The 17,810-nt window shown below is 43.1% G+C and overlaps 1 protein-coding gene across 2 annotated transcripts in view; it reads left to right on the top strand.

Moving 5' to 3' along the window:
• tanc1b (tetratricopeptide repeat, ankyrin repeat and coiled-coil containing 1b) overlaps positions 1-17,780 on the top strand; it is a 104,611-nt gene extending 86,831 nt beyond the window's left edge. For both annotated transcript variants that reach the window (XM_041950221.1, XM_041950220.1), the window contains exons 14-26: positions 1,047-1,155; positions 1,389-1,511; positions 4,549-4,785; positions 5,001-5,186; positions 5,952-6,030; positions 10,716-10,849; positions 11,101-11,224; positions 11,362-11,537; positions 11,730-11,862; positions 12,728-12,819; positions 13,258-13,404; positions 14,337-14,437; positions 14,539-17,780. In XM_041950221.1, coding sequence (XP_041806155.1) covers positions 1,047-1,155; positions 1,389-1,511; positions 4,549-4,785; positions 5,001-5,186; positions 5,952-6,030; positions 10,716-10,849; positions 11,101-11,224; positions 11,362-11,537; positions 11,730-11,862; positions 12,728-12,819; positions 13,258-13,404; positions 14,337-14,437; positions 14,539-16,126 — 3,229 coding nt within the window. In that variant the 3' untranslated portion in view covers positions 16,127-17,780. The remainder of the gene's footprint in view (positions 1-1,046; positions 1,156-1,388; positions 1,512-4,548; positions 4,786-5,000; positions 5,187-5,951; positions 6,031-10,715; positions 10,850-11,100; positions 11,225-11,361; positions 11,538-11,729; positions 11,863-12,727; positions 12,820-13,257; positions 13,405-14,336; positions 14,438-14,538) is intronic.
• The last annotated feature ends 30 nt before the right edge of the window (positions 17,781-17,810 follow it).

The following is a 17,810-nucleotide window of genomic DNA, read 5'->3' as shown; positions in this document are numbered from 1 at the left end:
TTTGCAAGGACACTACTCACATACACAGATCTCTGCTGCAGGCAGAAAAGCTGAATTTCCATTGAGTAACAAAAGCTAATCGTATTTGTGGGTACAATACAGTGGGTGCCATCCTAATTTGCAATAGTGGATGTCAAAAATATATCGGATTCATTCCATAAAAGCCATGTTATTATTGTGTATTTCTACCAATGTGTCCCTGTTAGCTAAAAACATATATTAGAAATGGAGTTTTGAATCAGTCCTTTGGAAACAGACTGTGTGAAATTTGCAGAAGTGGCTTCAATTTGCAGAAAATGATCATTGTTTCCTTCCGTCCCCGTCTTGCCCTGTTGGACAGCTTATCTGCTTTAATAACACTTCCTAATTGTAATTCTGGAGCCCCCTCACCCACATTAGAGACTTCTGTCATTCTCACTTAATAAATTGGATGATGTCACTTTGGCTTGCTTTTCCTCCACCCTGTTGCTCGCCAGTATCACCTCTGCTCACACAGTCGCATCTCTAAATGGACCAGGGCCGAGCTTCACATTCTGGTCATTCGCAGCCTTCCAACTCCGTCATTAAAAAAACAAAGGCTGAGAGTCTGGCACAGGGAATGCACATGCAGACAAAAGCTTGCTGCACTGCCTCTCTGTTTGTGCCTGGGCACGAATGGAGAGAATTTTAACCAGATCAAAGTGATCTGCAGTCATGCATGTGCTTTTAATGAAGTTCTGCATTAATTAACGCCAGAGTGCCTGGGTGAAGGAGGAAAGGAGAACCCAGGGGTTTTACACTTTTCCCCATCCTTCAGCAGGGCATTACTCAGCATTTATTTACAAATGCACATAACAAATTGGTTCTCCATGACGATGATGCTGTTCATGATGATGCTGAGAGTTGCAAAAAGCTACTGTCCCAAGTTTATCCTGAACAGACGACCAGCTGAGACTCTATTATGAAAACATTTTATGAGCATTCAAAGGGTGAAGTCTTCTGTTGTCATTCTGTTTGTTATCTGTTATGCTTTATGGCTGAGTATCCTCTCTTGTTTCCTAACCCAGGACTGGCCATGCTCTTATGGCTTTCATGCTTTCTCGCCAAGAGGGGAAACTGAATCGTCAGCAGACCATGGAACTGGGACATCACATCCTCAAAGCACACATCTTCAAGGTACAGCTGTGGGACCTATGCATGCTCCCGACTTCCTCTTCTAGGAATTAAACGGTGTTCGCTTAGTGTGTATTTGTGAGTATAGTTGACCTGAGGATAAGCCATGAGATGTGAAGAGAAAACACTGACAGCGTGTGCAACCCAAGTTCACTGACTTTATATATGTGTTTGTGTCATTCATATATGCATGTGTGTGTGTGTGTGTGTGTGTGTGTGTGTGTGTGTTCGTGCAGGGCCTGAGTAAGAAAACAGGCGTGTCATCCAGTGTGCTGCAGGCTTTGTGGATCAGCTGCAGTGCCGACGGCCTTTCTGCAGCCTTGGCCTCCCTGAGGAATCTCTACACACCCAACGTCAAGGTAAAGATGTTCTTCAGCTCTGGTGTGTCAGTTGGACCTGAAACGCAGCGCCTGTTAGCTGATGACATGATGAAAATGGAAATTAAGTGATGCTGATTTTGAAATAGCAGTCATTTGCTCATTTGCTTTCTCATGTGGTTTGTAAATAGAATCGTCTCAGGTATTTTGATTGGTGGTTGGGCAAAATAAGCAATGTGAACATATGGCTTTGCAATCTGGTAGCTATGATGAACACTTATTTTTGACTTTGGTTTATTATTAGTCTTAATAGTAAATAAATAAACAACTTAACAGATTACTTTCTAAATAAAATTATCTAAGTTGCTGCTCAAAATTACAATCACACTATGCATGTTGACAATCTCTACACTTAAGAGTCCAATAATGTTCCCTTCTTAAATATCGATATTTGACATCCTCCATGAACGCTTTTGTAATGCCACAGATGGCAGTTAAAGGACTGGTGTGTAGGTTTTAGTGGCATCTAGCTGTGAGGTGGTGATTAAGCACTAATGGAAACATGATTATTCATATTAGATTCCATTTCTGTCAAAAGATCCCCTTAAATCTTATATGCTGGTCCTTTAAGTTGTGAATTATTCTAAAAGTCACTCTGTACATGTGCACGTGGTGATGAGTGTGAGCTCCACACAGATTAACAATGGAAAGCACCCTGAAAAGCAGTGTCTCAGACCGATGCATCTGGTTTCTTCTCATTGGCTGCATCCATGGCATGTGAATGAATACACAAATAATTATAGTCACAGTGAGTTACATAGCTTAAATAGATTGTAAGAATATAAAAGCTTAAATATTTCTCTTTCACCAGCTCTTTTATTCCTTTTTTTTTCAATTATTTGCTGTTACCTCACATTTTCTCAGAACATCTCGCAACAATTCACATTTTTATCTCATTACCCTTTAAGCTTCTTGTATTTCTTGCAATATGTCCCATTTTCCTTGCCGTTCATATGATGATGAATGATCATTTCATTCATTTTGTAGTGATGAAAACATGTCTCAGTATTTTGAGGACAATGGTAGATCTGTGGCGTCTCTGTCTTCTGTTAGCAATGAATATAGACTCGAGAAAATGAAAAGAGTGTGTCAGTGATAAAAGAGGGTTTAACTTACTGTACGTTAGTTAATTAATGGCTAGCAGGACTGCACTATCACATGTGATACCAACCTCTTCTTTGAACACAAGAAGAAAAGTAAATGACAAATTTCAAAATGACAGATACATTCAGTTTGCATCTTTTGACCAATTGAAATGCCTTTTACATCTTGTAGCTGAATCGTATTTCCAGATGAATATAGTCAGTTGGTTATTTCACACAGTGATTGGCCATTTATGAATCAGATAATGGCGAGGCATTCTTATTGTCACATAAACAGCACGAGAAATGAAAAATGTTTCCAGGAAATTAGGAAGTCAGTATCGATGAAATGTGTCATGATGAAGGATGACAAAAACCTGAAATGTGAGAAGTTGAAAGGTCAACGCAAGATGAATGGACAGAAAGACATACAAGGATAGACTTTTCTTCTTATTTTTTTAATATAAGTTTACTGTAAATTGACGGTAAAGTTGGTAGCAGTAGAGCTTGTTAAACTTCTAACCTCAATATTATTTCAAATTACTGTCGGTGTACCTTCCGGTGACGTTTTGAGGGGAGAAAATCATTTGCCTTCCCTGTAATAGTCATGTATTCAATAATGCAATAATGCAATCATTTCTTCTGCTTGAAGCTGAAGTATTCTACGTTTTCTTCTTAGCGTTTTAGTGGTTTTCCATCACTTGTTGTCATCTTCATTGTCTATTTGCGAGATATTGTGTCTAAGTGTACCATCGCTCACAGAGATGTTTGTAGAATGACCTTGTTCTGTCCTCTGGGAAAACAGAGAATCGCTGTTAATTTACTCCACAGTGGATCCAACAAATAACACGCCATTTCATTTCCTGTTGTCGGATACTCATTTGGCTCCATGGTTCTGTTCGACTAAGCATTTGTTATTGATTTCCTCGTCGTGGAAGAGAATAGCACACTTAATAATTGCATTCAGTAGAATGTGACCACTTCATTTGGCGCCTGACCTTTGCTTGGAGAAAAATCTCTCGAGAAGGCTGAAGCGATATGCGCTTTTGCACTGAAATGAGCTACGGGGGGAAAGCCAAATGTATCTGTGGTTCTGAGATCTAGACTCTGCCGCGGTTTAAATTAGTCATTGAACATGGTGTTTACAAATCCTTGAAAGTCATGAATTTTAAGGGCATAGCAAATTGCGTAATCTTGCACCTCCATTATTACAAACTCATGCCTTGTATTGTCCAACTTTATTTTAAATTCTAGTCATGATCCCATTTTTGTCTAAAGATATCTGCAGTGCTCTTGTGTAATGTTGTGAAATAGTGTGAAATAAATGTTTTATCTAGCTTGGAAGGCAATTTTCAAGGGGAATAAGGAGTGCATGAGGATTCACATGGTCCTTCTGGATAATATTCTTCATATATATTTGCAGTTTATTATTTTGTCATATTGTAATTTTGCTGTTTTGGTCTGCTCTGTGCACATCTGTTGCTTATCTGTTCACTGTGGAGGAGGGATTCCTCCTCTGTTGCTCTTCCTGAGGTTTCTTCCATCTTTACCTTTTAATGGTTTTTTTGGGGGGGTGTCCCTTTATCGAGGGTCTAAGGACAGTGGGTGTTGTAGGCTGTACAGATTGGAAAGCCCCCTGATGCAAATTTGGGATATTGGGCTATATAAATAAAATAAAATTGGCATGACATGGTTAAATACAGCCAAATTGACAGCATGGCGTCGTCATTTGTTTCCTTATTTCCACATTTTGGCAATTCCATTAATCTTTAATTCAGTTAAAAGGAAACATTAAAAGACACATTTGTTTGTCTTTTTACATGAGAGGGCTTATGAATGGAATTGTTTGCAGATAATATAAATGCACAGATGGTAACACTTTGATAACATTGTTCCAACCCAGCTGTCTGTGTTTGCATTTTCATTTGTGCAATCAGGTGAGCCGTCTGCTGATGCTGGGCGGGGCAAACGTGAATTACCGCACAGAAGTCCTGAACAACGCGCCGGTGCTTTGTGTCCAGTGTCACCTTGGGCACCAGGAAATTGCCTCCCTGCTGCTCGAGTTCGGGGCCAGTGTAGATGTTGTGTCTGAAAATGGCATGAACCCCCTCTGTTTCTCAGCCGCTGCAGGACACTTGGGACTTGTCATGCTGCTCTGCAAGCGAGGTGCCAAGGTGAGGAGCTGATATTTTCAACCCTCTCGTTCTGTACATAAAGAAGAGTTAGAAATAGCAAACGTTTGATCACAGAAATAGTCTATTGGCTATCAGCACAAACTTGGCTCAGCTGCATTGATGCAGCACATAACTCAGAGCTAATTAATCAGACTGTTCATTTAACTCAGGTGTTGGGCCTGCTTCAAAAACTAACCACGTTGAATTTCCTCCAGGTTGATCATGTAGATAAGAGTGGCCAGTGTACGCTGGTCCATGCCGCTCTCCGAGGACACCCAGAGATTATCCAGTACCTGCTGGAGCTAGAGTGGAGTGCTGAGGGCCAGCAGCAGGACTGCGCCCTGAAGAACAAAGCGCTGCAGCAGGCTTTGATAGCAGCCTCCAGCATGGGACACACACAGGTCCGACTGACACACATGCACTTCTTTTATTTTACACACAAGTAACCCTCACCAGCACCTTTACACGTAAAAACAACGTATAAACCTGAGGATATAATAAAGAAACTTTTTATGCCCTCTTTGTGAAGCCATATCTCAGTACAATGTATTTGAAAGAAAAAACACAGGCTTGCTTCAAAGCATATTGCAAAAATGTGCTCCACATTGAATTCTGATGCTTTTTTCATGCTTTACAACAGCTTGCACCAGTGATTTTTCATGTGTTTTCACAACAACCTTCCACAAAGAATGTCAGAGAGCAGAAGGAAGCAATAGTTAATATTTCAGGACACAGCGTTCTCAGTGATAATGACTTTAAGTTCGAAGTGTTGTTTGGCCTTGTGTGTCTGAAAACAGGATTCAGGGATCGATCACAGTGCTGTGCCTTCAGCTGCCCAGGTGCGATGCAGGCTCAAGGTTTATTTTGGCTTCCTCATTAGCTGGAACAGGATCCCGAGGCCCAGCTTAGAATAACAGAACTGGGCCAAGCTATGCTGTCAGCCCACCTGTAGAAGGACACCCCGATAAAGTCGGAGTATTAATCAGATTGGACTCATCTCACATAACCTCCTGCCAGTGGTTCTCTAGTCTGCTGTGATTGTGGGAGCAGCAGTATCCCATTTTTTGTTGTCCTGCTAGAAAATTATGTTTTACACCTTTTGAAGGCTTCTTTGATATCTTATGCTGGAACAGTACAACATTAATCTTAGTTTCTTTTTTTGGCAGGTTGTGAGGGGCTTGCTGGCGTTGAATAATGAACATGCTGTGCAAATTGATAGCCACGACACTCTGTGGGGGGAGACAGGTATGTTTTCATCCATCTTTTTGCATTACGTGGCTCCCTGGTATGATCACTTGCTGTTTTAGCATTCTGGACCGCACTGTGGTAATTGCACGCTGCAGCGGAAGGTCTTGTATGTCTCGTCTGCACAGCAATGCTCTTTGTTTGATATAGAGGTTGCGCATCCCAAATGTGTGTGCAGCTTTTATGGCTATTCCATCTTTTCCTGTGCTGTACTTTCTGGTAAAAGCATTACTTATTGTGGGTCATGTGGGTTTCTACTTAGAGTTTGGTCAACACAGCATTTCCTTTGAACAATGATTTCCCAACATGCTGCTGGATTTCAGCTGCAGTATCCCTTTGGTGCTCTCTGTTAAGATACTGCCAACATTGTGGACATTTTGAAGCTACTCCGCCGTCTGTTGTACACATTGCTGGTCACATTTAGGTACACCAGCGGTATTGTTGTAGAATAACATTGATCATTATCTCTTAACCATAGATTTTCACTTGCTGTTGGTTTCATTTGAACCTTTTTTAGAGAAGGCTTTTGGGACGTTTTCGCTGCTGTGTGATTAAAGCTGATTGTAGTTAACGGCCTACAGGAGCTGGCTGTCAGGTTTAAAACTGGTTTAATGAAGGCTGAACAAAGTAGTAGAGCGTGATATTTAGTTGGAAGGGTCCTGACATCTTGACTTTTTTAGTCATTGCAGAGGTGATGTTTTGAGACATGTATTGTATGTAGCTGTGTATCATAGTCATTATCAATGTACACAAAGATGCAGTCATAAGGAAATGTATTTGCACATTTGCTTTGTTTCTATGTTTCCATCTTAAGTGCTAAAAATATTTCTGATCCATTCTGTGAGCCTCAGACTCAGACAGTGTTGCTTTTGGAATTCTGGACACGTTTGAAATTTTGTCTCTCATCCTCAACGTGAGCTTTTTGCTCTGAGAGTTCAGTGATACAGAGCTATAAATGCTCAGTTTTTGATGCTTTTGATACTAGAATAGATGAAAAATGAGAATTTTAATAATAGTCTCTTTGTGTCTGCCTCAGTTGTAAGCCAGCAGGATTTAGCACGAAAAGTTTGGTGCTACTGGAATATAGGTCAGCCCATTAGTGGAGAGGCTGTCCACAGTGCGGTTAACTGGTGCTTGTGCCCTGCTAAATGACTGCAGGACTTCAGACCTTATTACAGTCCTGGGACAAAGTCGTCCCTCTGAAATAGTCCTCTATGCAACTGCTGTTCTGTTTCCACTGATATGACTAGAGTCTGTGTTCTAGTACAATCGAAACACCTGCGCTGTTGTTGTTGAAAGCGTATGTTTGTCCAAAGCTTTGGGTCACATTACTAAACCTGATATGTATCCTAGCTTCCATAAACATTGGAGCCACCTGCAGCTGCTGCAGCATTTACCTCTCAGCTCCATTTGCAAAGTGGATGTTAAATCTGAGCCAGCACCCTCTTGAACATGCCATCTAAAGTAGTGAAATATTAGGTCACACGCAGCAATAGAAAAAGCTGAGCTATGACACCACTGATCTGATACAAAGTGACTGCATACTCAAACATTTTTGCCCACCCACCTGGCACTCATTCAAAACAAGAGCCAGGCTCATCTGCATTCAGGGAGAATAAACAAAATATTGACCACAGTGTTGATTTTTGTCCACTGGGTCATGCAGACATAAAATTAATATTAAGCAGTGTGCTACAGGTAGGGATGCAGCATTATAGACAGTAAAAATGACTCCACTCATGTTGGCTGCATCCAATCAGAAATTATTGGCTCTGAGCGATATATTGAATCTCAGTTTCACCTTAAAACCCCTTTTTTCAGCATACAGATTTAATTATTCAACCTGGCAGCAGCCGGCGCTCTGATGAGGAGAATACCAAATACTACAAAGCTCCTGAAATATCCCCTTTAAAACTGGCCATTCATCGTTGTCTCCGAAACAATCCTCAGAAAACATCCTGTCTCTGTGACCATTTATTTCAAATTTAAAATTCAGTGGAATATTACATCTCTATGCAAATAGGCCCACTGCCTCCTGTGTTTAAATAGAGGCAGATTGGATTGCGCATCTGTGCAAGCTCTATCTTTCAAAAACCCCTCTAAAGATGCAAAACTCTTCCCTGTCATGCAAAGAAAGGTAATTTCACTGGACAGAATCATCCTCACTGTTGTGAAGACAGAGCAGAAGGATTAGCTCAAGGCAAAGACCAATACTTGTGTTGCAGTAGTGTAATCTTTTGTAAATCATATATCATTTTGTGATATATTTTGTTGCTTGTAGTGGTACTTCTGTATATATTATTCCTGTCTGTTGTTGTCATGGCAATAATCCATTTAAAAGACAAACGATTTTTGCAGTGAGCTTTATGTCTCTCTATGTTCATGCTGCTGATTTCTTTTGAGTGCCCCACAACACAAGACTCGAGGCTCTGGGAGGGGTCTCCAGGTGCTGGAGAACGGCTGCCCACTGCTCTTAATGGTTAGAATGGCGAAAATACAGGGGGCAGTTTCTCTGTACGCACAGTAAGAATTCAGTTCAGGTCTTTTCTTCCTCTGTACAAGGCGCTGCTATTATTATCTTTCATATGTACAAAGAGCACAAGTGTTGGTGCTGTATAACAGGAGCACAGCATGAGCTAACCCTAGCAGCTATTTGTGGGTTTGCTGAGGTGCCTGGGGAGAAGATGCTCTCTATTCTCACATCAAGTGACAAACACCTGCATTTTTACAGTGTGCGCCGAAACCAATACTGTTTGCCAGGCTATCTATCAGCATCTTGTAGACAAGATTCTTCATCCAAAGTAACACGCTGGTAAATAGGAAGTTGATTGTCATGCATGCATGCACGAATGAAAAAAAAAAAAAAACTGTTAAATGTGAAAGAAGACAATATGTGTGCTTAGTAGAAGTGCATTTCTTATTTTAATTGAGCATCTGCCACATCCCCAAGCAAAGCAAATATATCATTTTACAAAAACAATCAGCATCTCTGTGTTGTCTTTTATAAGTTGCCAGCAGCCTTTTGTAATTGATATTTTTCCAATTATTTAGTCATACTTGACTGAGCTGCTGCATGAACTTTACATTGACAAAAATATATTAGTAGCTCAAGCAACGATTGCATAAAGACAAATTGAAAATCCCAAACTGTAGTTCCTACTTATTATTTAGAGCCTTTTTCTGTGTGGGTGAAAAGCTTCCATGTTGTTTATCTGCAGAGCTTTGGTTAAAATGCCAGGTCACAACCTCTTCGTTGTTGGTGTTGTGTCTTAGGTTTCTCCAGCCTGCTGGTGAAGTGGTGCTGGATAAAGACAATACTGTGTGTTTACCTTGTAAATGTGTTTTTATCAGACAGTGATTTAGAGTCTCCTCCTCAAAACACTGTCAAGGCAGCTTTGTAGGTGGGCTAGAGCAGAGTTGGGACCAGGCTGATGAATAGCGGACAAAACACGAGATAAAATAAGACAAGACTGCTGATAAAACTGAAGCAGCAAGTCAGACCGAAACAATAAATTATATTAGAGAAAGAGCAGAAATGCTGAGATGCTCTTGTTTTAAGAAACGTGTTTGTGAGGTCACTCTGAAGATCTGAATAAACACTGTTAACTTCGCATGAGGAACTTCTAAGACTAAAACGAGTTTTGTAAAAACAGACGTCGCTTTGAAACATCAGCGAACTTTACAGCTGTTGATGCCGTGTTTAATGTAGCCCAGGACCGTCCCAGGTGCTGCTAATGTCTCTCCCTGGAGCACAAACAGAGCCTAAGTTTAGCTGCTCGGAGTTATTGTTCTTTACTGTGCTGTGTGTGAGGAGATCCATATTTTGAGCAGATGGAGGGCGGGGTTGTTTGGCTCTGATGACTGCTCACCCAGATGGATGATGTCAGTCAGATATGGAGGCTCGGCGGCACCTTAAATCTCTCAGAGGTGAATTTGAGAGCGGAGCTGCTCTTTCAGCGGATCTTACTCTGTTTTGACAACCAGCGCTCATTTAAGACCAGTCCATCTGCTGCCATACATCAGCAGCCGCCGATTAACTGTAAGCATGGAACATTTCGAGAAGTTGTCTCTTTTCTTCTCAGCACCAATTAATATTGGTTGTTTTCCTTTTTGCTAAAAATGAATTAGACACAGTTAATTCCAGTTGATTGTTGCCTGAAAAAGATCCACCGTAAACAAGAATGGGTGTTAAACAGAATTGTTTGACTTTGTTGTCTGATGTTTGTCTGCTGATGCATTAAATGACTGAATTCTCATCTCTATGTACAAGGCCTGGGGAACTTGAGGCAGGACTTTAATGAGTTTAATAAGCATAACGTAATTGTCTGTTTTTAAACTCAATTAGCACCAAACATTAGCCTGCATGTCTTTGCTCTGTGAATAATAGGAGGGGTTCTGGGACTGCAAACACCGTTTGGCCTTTATTTTCCACATACTCATGGGTTACTAAAGACCCGGCATGTTGCTCATGAACAGCATATGTATGTGTGCTGTACATGTTATCATCTTCACTAATCCTTTTGCCCCAAAGTGTCCTCTCTGGCTTGGTGTTGTTAAGAGAGATGATCTAAATTCCACTTTTATCTCACCACCTACGGTAACTTGTGACGGTAACAACTCTAAATAAAGATGTCGGGCTAACGTCTGTGTGTGTGTTTGTATCTCCTCCTCTCTCCTCTCTTTAGCCTTGACAGCAGCAGCGGGCAGGGGGAAGATGGAGGTATGCGACTTCCTGTTGGAGCAGGGGGCGGTGGTGCAGCAGGTCAACCGGCGGGGGGTATCTCCTCTATTCTGCGCCGTCAGACAGGGACACTGGCAGGTGAGACATGCTGAGAGGCTCTTTCTGTCCCTCTGTATCCACAAACTGTGTCAAACTACAATTTCACCTCAACATTTTCTTCTTCTTAACAATGTATGGTGTTTTAATTTGGCACAGTCTAGAGTCCCTCAGAGCTAACTCTAACTCTCTCATTGCTTTCTGGTCTCTGCTAAATAATCACAATCACTGAAGTCACGTGTGATCTCTTGGCACCTGGATGTGTTTGACGTCCGTTTTTGTCTCCTTTCTAGATTGCAGAGCTGCTGTTGCAGCATGGTGCCGACATTAACATCAGCGACAAGCAGGGCAGGACCCTACTCATGGTGGCTGCATGCGAGGGTCACCTGAGCACTGTAGAGTTTCTGCTTTCTAAAGGTGAGCCACAACAGCGTCCACCATTAATCTCATTCACAGTGAAATAACAAGGAAGTGAATGCTCATTAGCTTAAATAAGCAGTGTGTGTGTGTTTGTGTGAATATGAAGCGCTTAATGACTGTTGTTTGTCTCAAAGGTGCGTCTTTGACTTCGATGGACAAGGAGGGACTGATGCCGCTGAGCTGGGCATGTTTGAAAGGACATAAGAACGTAGTGCAGTTTTTGGTGGAGAAAGGTGCGGTCATCGACCACACGGACAAGAACGGACGAACTCCGCTGGACCTCGCTGCCTTCTATGGCGACGCAGAGATCGTAAGTGAAGTTAGTTTGTTGAAAACATCCCAATACACACGCCACCAACATACTCAGACACATCCACACAAGCACCCTTCATTTAGCCTTAATTTAGAGCATCCCTGTGTCATTATTGAACACATACCGTTGTGTGTTAGCTCTCGACTGTCAACGCATTGTGTGTTTATAACCAGTGGTGTTCTCATGCAGGTCCAGTATTTGGTGGAAAGAGGAGCAGTGATAGAGCATGTGGACTCCAGTGGGATGAGGCCTCTGGACAGGGCCATAGGCTGCAGGAACACGTCGGTGGTGGTGACTCTGCTGAAGAAAGGGGCCAAGCTGGGTAAGCATGCTGCTTTTTTTTAAAGACAAAAGCCCTGTGATTATGTGTAAACTGGAAACGTTGAAGTGGTATATTCATTAGCTATGTAGCTGTGTGTGCAGACACTCAGTGCTGTCAGTTAGTCATCCGTCAGTCCCAAGAAACTGTCCGTGCTCTGTTGAGTTCTTTCACATCTCAGTAAACACTGAGGGGCTCTCAGTATTTTGTTGTCTCTGTATCGAGCTTGTTTCTGTCTTGCTCAGAATCTCATGGTACCAAGAATAAGCTCAGACTAATTTGGTGGAATGTTGTGGAAAAACCCTGTTTTCATTCCTGATTTCAGCCTGTGTGTGTGTGTGTGTGTGTACGCTCACTTTTACTGGTATGTCAGTGTATGTGTGTCCCTTCCTCTTCTCCCTCATGTGCTGCTTGGCTAATTTAAGAATGTGACTTATCACCTACATGACATTCATATAACTATCTGGGTCTGCAGCTTATCTGCAGTGCACTCTGCCTTATCAGAAAAAAAAGAAGTAATTTTCTCTCAGCACAGTTAACAGTCTGCATGCATTTACTGCTGAAAATACAAGGCCATTTCAAGTTTAGTTACACATAATTGTATATTGTCAAATTACCTTTTCCTTTCACGACAAATGACTACTTTTGCTGCTGCATGACCTCTTTTCTCTTCACTCTCCCCCTCCTAACTCTTTCTTAACTGCCCTCAATAAACTAAGGCTACAGAACGTCTCCTTACGATCGATCAGGTACAATCTTTAGGTAACTTTACCTTGTCCCAATTTCCAGAGAATACAGTGACCTGAATCTGTTGGCACCAGAAACAACAACATAACACGACTCTCTGGACTTCTCTCTTTCCCCACAGGCAACGCTGCTTGGGCCATGGCTACTTCCAAGCCTGACATCCTGATTATTCTTCTTCAGAAGCTGATGGAGGAGGGAAACCTACTTTACAAGGTAATGTGTCCACTGTAAAGAGCACTTTTCTGTTTTTTTTTCTATATAGAAGAGGAAGAAGGGCTGAATAATATAATTTAGTTCAGCATAACAATGATGTGATTTCCATCTTTTTCTAGCACAGTCAAATGCACAAAATGAGTAGATGTGTATGTTCTGCACCGCTTACCAAAGGAGCCATGATTGATGCCTGACATTTAACAGATTGAGTTTTGTGGCAGAAAGGACAAATCAGGTGTTACGTGTGTGTGTGTGTGTGTTATATTTGAGCTTGCCTGTGAGTTGTATGTGTGATTGATGAGAAGGGAGGGCTCCAGCCAGAGAACAGCTATTGTGGGAGTATCTGGCGAATACCTTGCCCTGCTTCTCTCCCCCATGATTTTCCTCCTGGTTCTGTCCTCTTCCTCACTGCATGTTTGCCCTCCATGTGTCCTCCAGAAAGGGAAGATGAAAGAGGCGGCCCAGAGGTACCAGTACGCCCTGAGGAAGTTTCCTCGAGAAGGCTTTGGCGATGACCTGAAGGCATTTAAAGACCTGAGGGTCTCTCTGTACCTCAATCTCTCCCGCTGTCGCAGAAAAACCAACGTAAGCCTCTCAAGAGACACACTTTTTTTTCTTTTGTTCCTCAGCCAGTGCTGTATTTTTAGCATGATCCTGTAAGAACTTTAAATAAGGCGTTTCACCCACCACATTCTTATTTGCCAGCGTAATGAATATCACAGGGCATCAATAAAAGGATATTTGGTGAAGAATAGACTTTTTTTTTTTCCTGAAAAGTATCCCCAATTGTTTTGAAACGCTATCAACTAAAAGATAAATCTGTGACTAGGACTCCAGCATGTGAAATGATTTGAGCATGTGTGGGCAGTGGAGGCTTGTTAGCGTTCAGATGGTAACAGGGAGGAGGTGGGGAGAAAGCTACAAGCGCACTGGGCAGTGGACTCAATCTCCACAAATCTTCTTGTGAAACAATCTCAGTTCCCGCAAGTGCCAGCCTGTCTGCTCGCTTCAACTGTGCCGAGCAGTTGTGCCTCTTCCTGTTCGAGATTTCACCCAATGTTTTAACAGAATGGTGGATTTAATGACTGTTTGAGATAGTCTGGAATGAAAATGACAATGAAGCAAACATGAAGAGAGAGATGGTTTTTAAGCTGTTCTGTTGTTGGATTTCTGGGTAATTGTTTCTGCAGGAACGCTCTTCTTAAGTTGTTTACGTAAGTCTCAGTCGTACGTCTAGCACGAAGACTTTTGTAGCGAGCCAGCTGTTGATGTGATTACATGCCACAAGCTTGCAGGAGATATGAAAGGAATGGGCACGACATTTTCTGTTGGCAGGTATTTAATCACTTGTGTTGGAGACATGTAACATGGGTTCAGACATTACTTAGTTTGGAAAATACAGCTTTGTCCTTAAAGCCATAGCCGCAACAAGGATGACACACGCATACTCTATTTTAAAATATTAATGTCTGTGATTGAAACTGGTTTACTGTAATTCAATTCTGCTCTTTTTATAGGATTTCGGGATGGCTGAGGAGTTCGCAACGAAAGCACTGGAGCTGAAACCCAAATCCTATGAGGCCTACTATGCCCGCGCAAGAGCTAAAAGAAGCAGCAGGTACAGCTCCCGCCCAGTCAGCATGGTTGTTATTGGTGGTGAATTATGTGGTCTGGATCTGGTATCTCAGTGTCTATCTTCATTCTTTCTGCCATCCACAGGCAGTTTACAGCCGCCCTGGCTGACCTGCATGAAGCGGCCAAGCTGTGCCCCAATAACCGGGAAATCCGTCGTTTGCTGGCCCGAGTGGAGGATGAGTGTAAACAGATGCAGCGTGCCCAGACTAAAGGAGGCCTCGCTGGGGCCGCAGCTGCCCCCATCCAGGCGTCAGGAGGCCACGAGTCCGACCAGGAGCAAGATGAAGGACAGGTGGACCCTTCAGAGCACAGTCTTGCCAGGAGCATGGAAGGACAAAGAGACATCCTTGAGGAGGAGGAAGAGGAGGATGAGGAGGAGGCCTCACTGCACGATAGGACGACTGAAGCCTGCTGGTCACAGAACAGTTATTCCTACAACCGAGTCTTACCCTCAGAGCCTGTCAGCAACAGTATGGGACATCAGAGTCTGCCCCCCAGCTCGCCCCCAGGCCCCAGCAGGCTACCCCCCCACCGGTACCCTCGAGAGCACCGGGAGGCGCTGGCCCAACAGGGCCTGGTCCTGCAGCCCACCAAGCAGGCCCAGATAGTCAAGACCAACCAGCATATGAGCTCCATGCAGGCTGGGGGAGGGCACGTGGGGGGGCGCACGGCAGGAGCCAAATCACAGTATGCTCCCTCCAGTCCCTTACCCAGCCGACACATGTCCAGTATGCTGAAGCCGGGCCCGGGCATCGACATCAGCCCTCTGCCGCCGCCATCTGACGAGCCCGTATACGGGAACCGCGTGTCGCTGGCGACTGCCTCCATCTCTATGGGTCACAGTTGTGAAAACGAGAGCCTCCATTCCTCCCAGGCGTCCTACTCATCCTGCAGCAGCTCCAAGGGTCTGGGGCAAGACAGGTTGTCTGCCCACTCTGCATCCTCCCTGGATGGGTTGGCCTGCTCTGGTCCTGGACCCCAGGGGAACCACACCGACCCAGGAAAGGAAGGGTTGTGTGGTGCAATGGGATCACAAGGAGGAGGCAGCAGCAGCAGCATGCACGTGTCCAGTTCCACCAGCAGCCTGGCGTCCAGCAGCAGCCTATCAGACAGTGGCAAGCTGGGTCCCGATGTCCGCACCAAGGTCTCTGACAAAACAAAGCACAGCCAACAAGCCAGCTCTGCAGCGGAGTACAAACCCAGACCCTTCATGGGCATAACTGACAAGACAGCACGCTTTCAGCAGCAGCTCCAACAGCAGCAGATCCAGCAACAGCAGCACGGCTTGCCGAGTCACCAGAGCGGCCGCAGCTGGCTGAACCACTCGTCCGACGGTCTGGTGTGTCACAGCATGTCAGCGATGGGCCTGCTGCCGGTCGACTGTGAGCTGCCGTACGCCAAAACAGTGAGCACTTACCAGGAGCAGCACAAACCTCCACCACCTCAGGGTGCTATGGCAATGAGTAGCTTACAAAACGGCATGCACGCCAAGGAATTCACCGAGAAGTTCTGCCAAGCCGCCAACTGTTACAAAGAGTCCAAGCCAGCACTGGCTTTGCCGCACACGTTCATGGACAGCAAGCCCAAGCAGCCTGGCCTAACCCGAGATAATCCTGCCATTCACGTAACTTCAATGAAACCAAAGCGATCATTTATAGAGTCGAATGTGTAGAGATGTTTATGTTATCTCTCGTACAGTCCACAACGCACACACGAGCAAAAATCTGAAGTGAGAAAGAGCTGTTTTAATGTTTTTAAGCAACCCCCAAAAGAATACAAGTCTCACGTTGAAGCCTTGTCAGAAGTACAGTGTGCAAGCGGTTTGTTCTCCTGCGTGAATACAGACTGCAGGCAGTGGACCGAATGCTCCAGATTTTTCTCCTCCCAACCTGTCGCTTGTGGCTGTCAGCTTCTGTTACATGACAACATGTCCGCTGTCGTTCAGCCAAGCTGGAGACATTGCACTGAAGGAAGTATTTGGACATGTACTGTACAGTCCTCATCAACGCAACGGTGACAGTAAGCACTTTATCAGGGCTGTACCCGAAATTGTTTCGGTGGAGTCGAATTCACCTGTTTGTTACAAAGATTCGACTGTTCGCCCCCCCATTCATCTGAAAAACCACTGGCATGAGTTTCAGTGACGATTTCAACCACAGTAACAGTCAAATGCATCGGAGTCATAGGAAAATAGTTGTAAGGAATTAAAAATCAATAAAAGACAGCTGCATATGATGCAGTATTTGAATTGCTGACATGTGATGTTGGGCTACCAAACGGATTTGTTGGAAAAACTGACATCACTTCTACAGAATAAGCCTACTTTGTGTTTAAACATCAAAACTGAAATGAAATGATTTAAGATTGGAATTATTTTTTCTATAGCCATCCCGAGTCAGGGTCTGTGGTTTGTTGTCATTTTCACACTCGGTTTGTAAAGTTTCCAGCCTGCTGTGCTGCTGCTCCTGCGCTCCTCTGTCTGCAGCTAAAAAACAAATGTGCATCGACTGACAAAATGCAAGTCGACTCGAGCCCTTCACTTTATACACATTTAGGCCGCTCAAGTGCTTAAGCAACATATTCAGTTACAGCATAATGTTATTACAGAACAGTTTTAGGTGAGTGAAATGGGGTTTGAACTGGGTTCATTACGTCCATGGTGCTGAGAGAGCAGAACTAAGCAAGAGAAAGTCCTCTGTGAAGGTGTTAGAAAGTCTAAAGGACGGGCATTCCTGTGTTATACGAAGGATGTTATAGATCCTCGTGTTGTGTATATTATATAAATATGTACTTTTCCTTCTTTTCAGTGAAGGTCTATGTTAAATGTATTGACAAAGTTCAGACTTGTGTATTTTGAGTTTTATGCACAATGTTGTTCAAATGGTGTTAAAGGTTCTAAAAAAGCATTTGTTAAATGTGTTTGTACATTATATATAAATCACCATTAACATTGAATTGAAATCCTTTCTGTATCTGCTTGTTGTTGCTGTCTAGTTTAATTTATTTACAGCGCCAATGGCTTGGTTAATTGTAAAAGCAATATATTTTATATAGTTATTTTTGCACAGCTACTAAGACATTTTATGATTCTCAATAATGTTGAGTTTAAGTGCATGCTACAATTGCAGTTTATATTACAGAGTAAAAAAAATCTATAAAAACAGAAATGGTTTTGGGGCACAGTGCCATCAGCTCTATTTTAATATGTACGTTAAATGCAATTGTTGCCATGTTTTCAGTATTGTGAGCTTTATTAGCTGTTATCACATACTGTAATAGAACATTACTGCCATAGCCACCATGGGAGAGAAAAATAAAGACCCACTGAGGACAAAACAAACTGCTCTGCTGACTTT

The sequence above is a fragment of the Chelmon rostratus genome, chromosome 13 (assembly GCF_017976325.1).
Source record: "Chelmon rostratus isolate fCheRos1 chromosome 13, fCheRos1.pri, whole genome shotgun sequence".
In the NCBI taxonomy this organism is placed as follows: Eukaryota; Metazoa; Chordata; class Actinopteri; order Chaetodontiformes; family Chaetodontidae; genus Chelmon; species Chelmon rostratus.
This window is presented reverse-complemented; position numbering and strand designations above follow the sequence as displayed.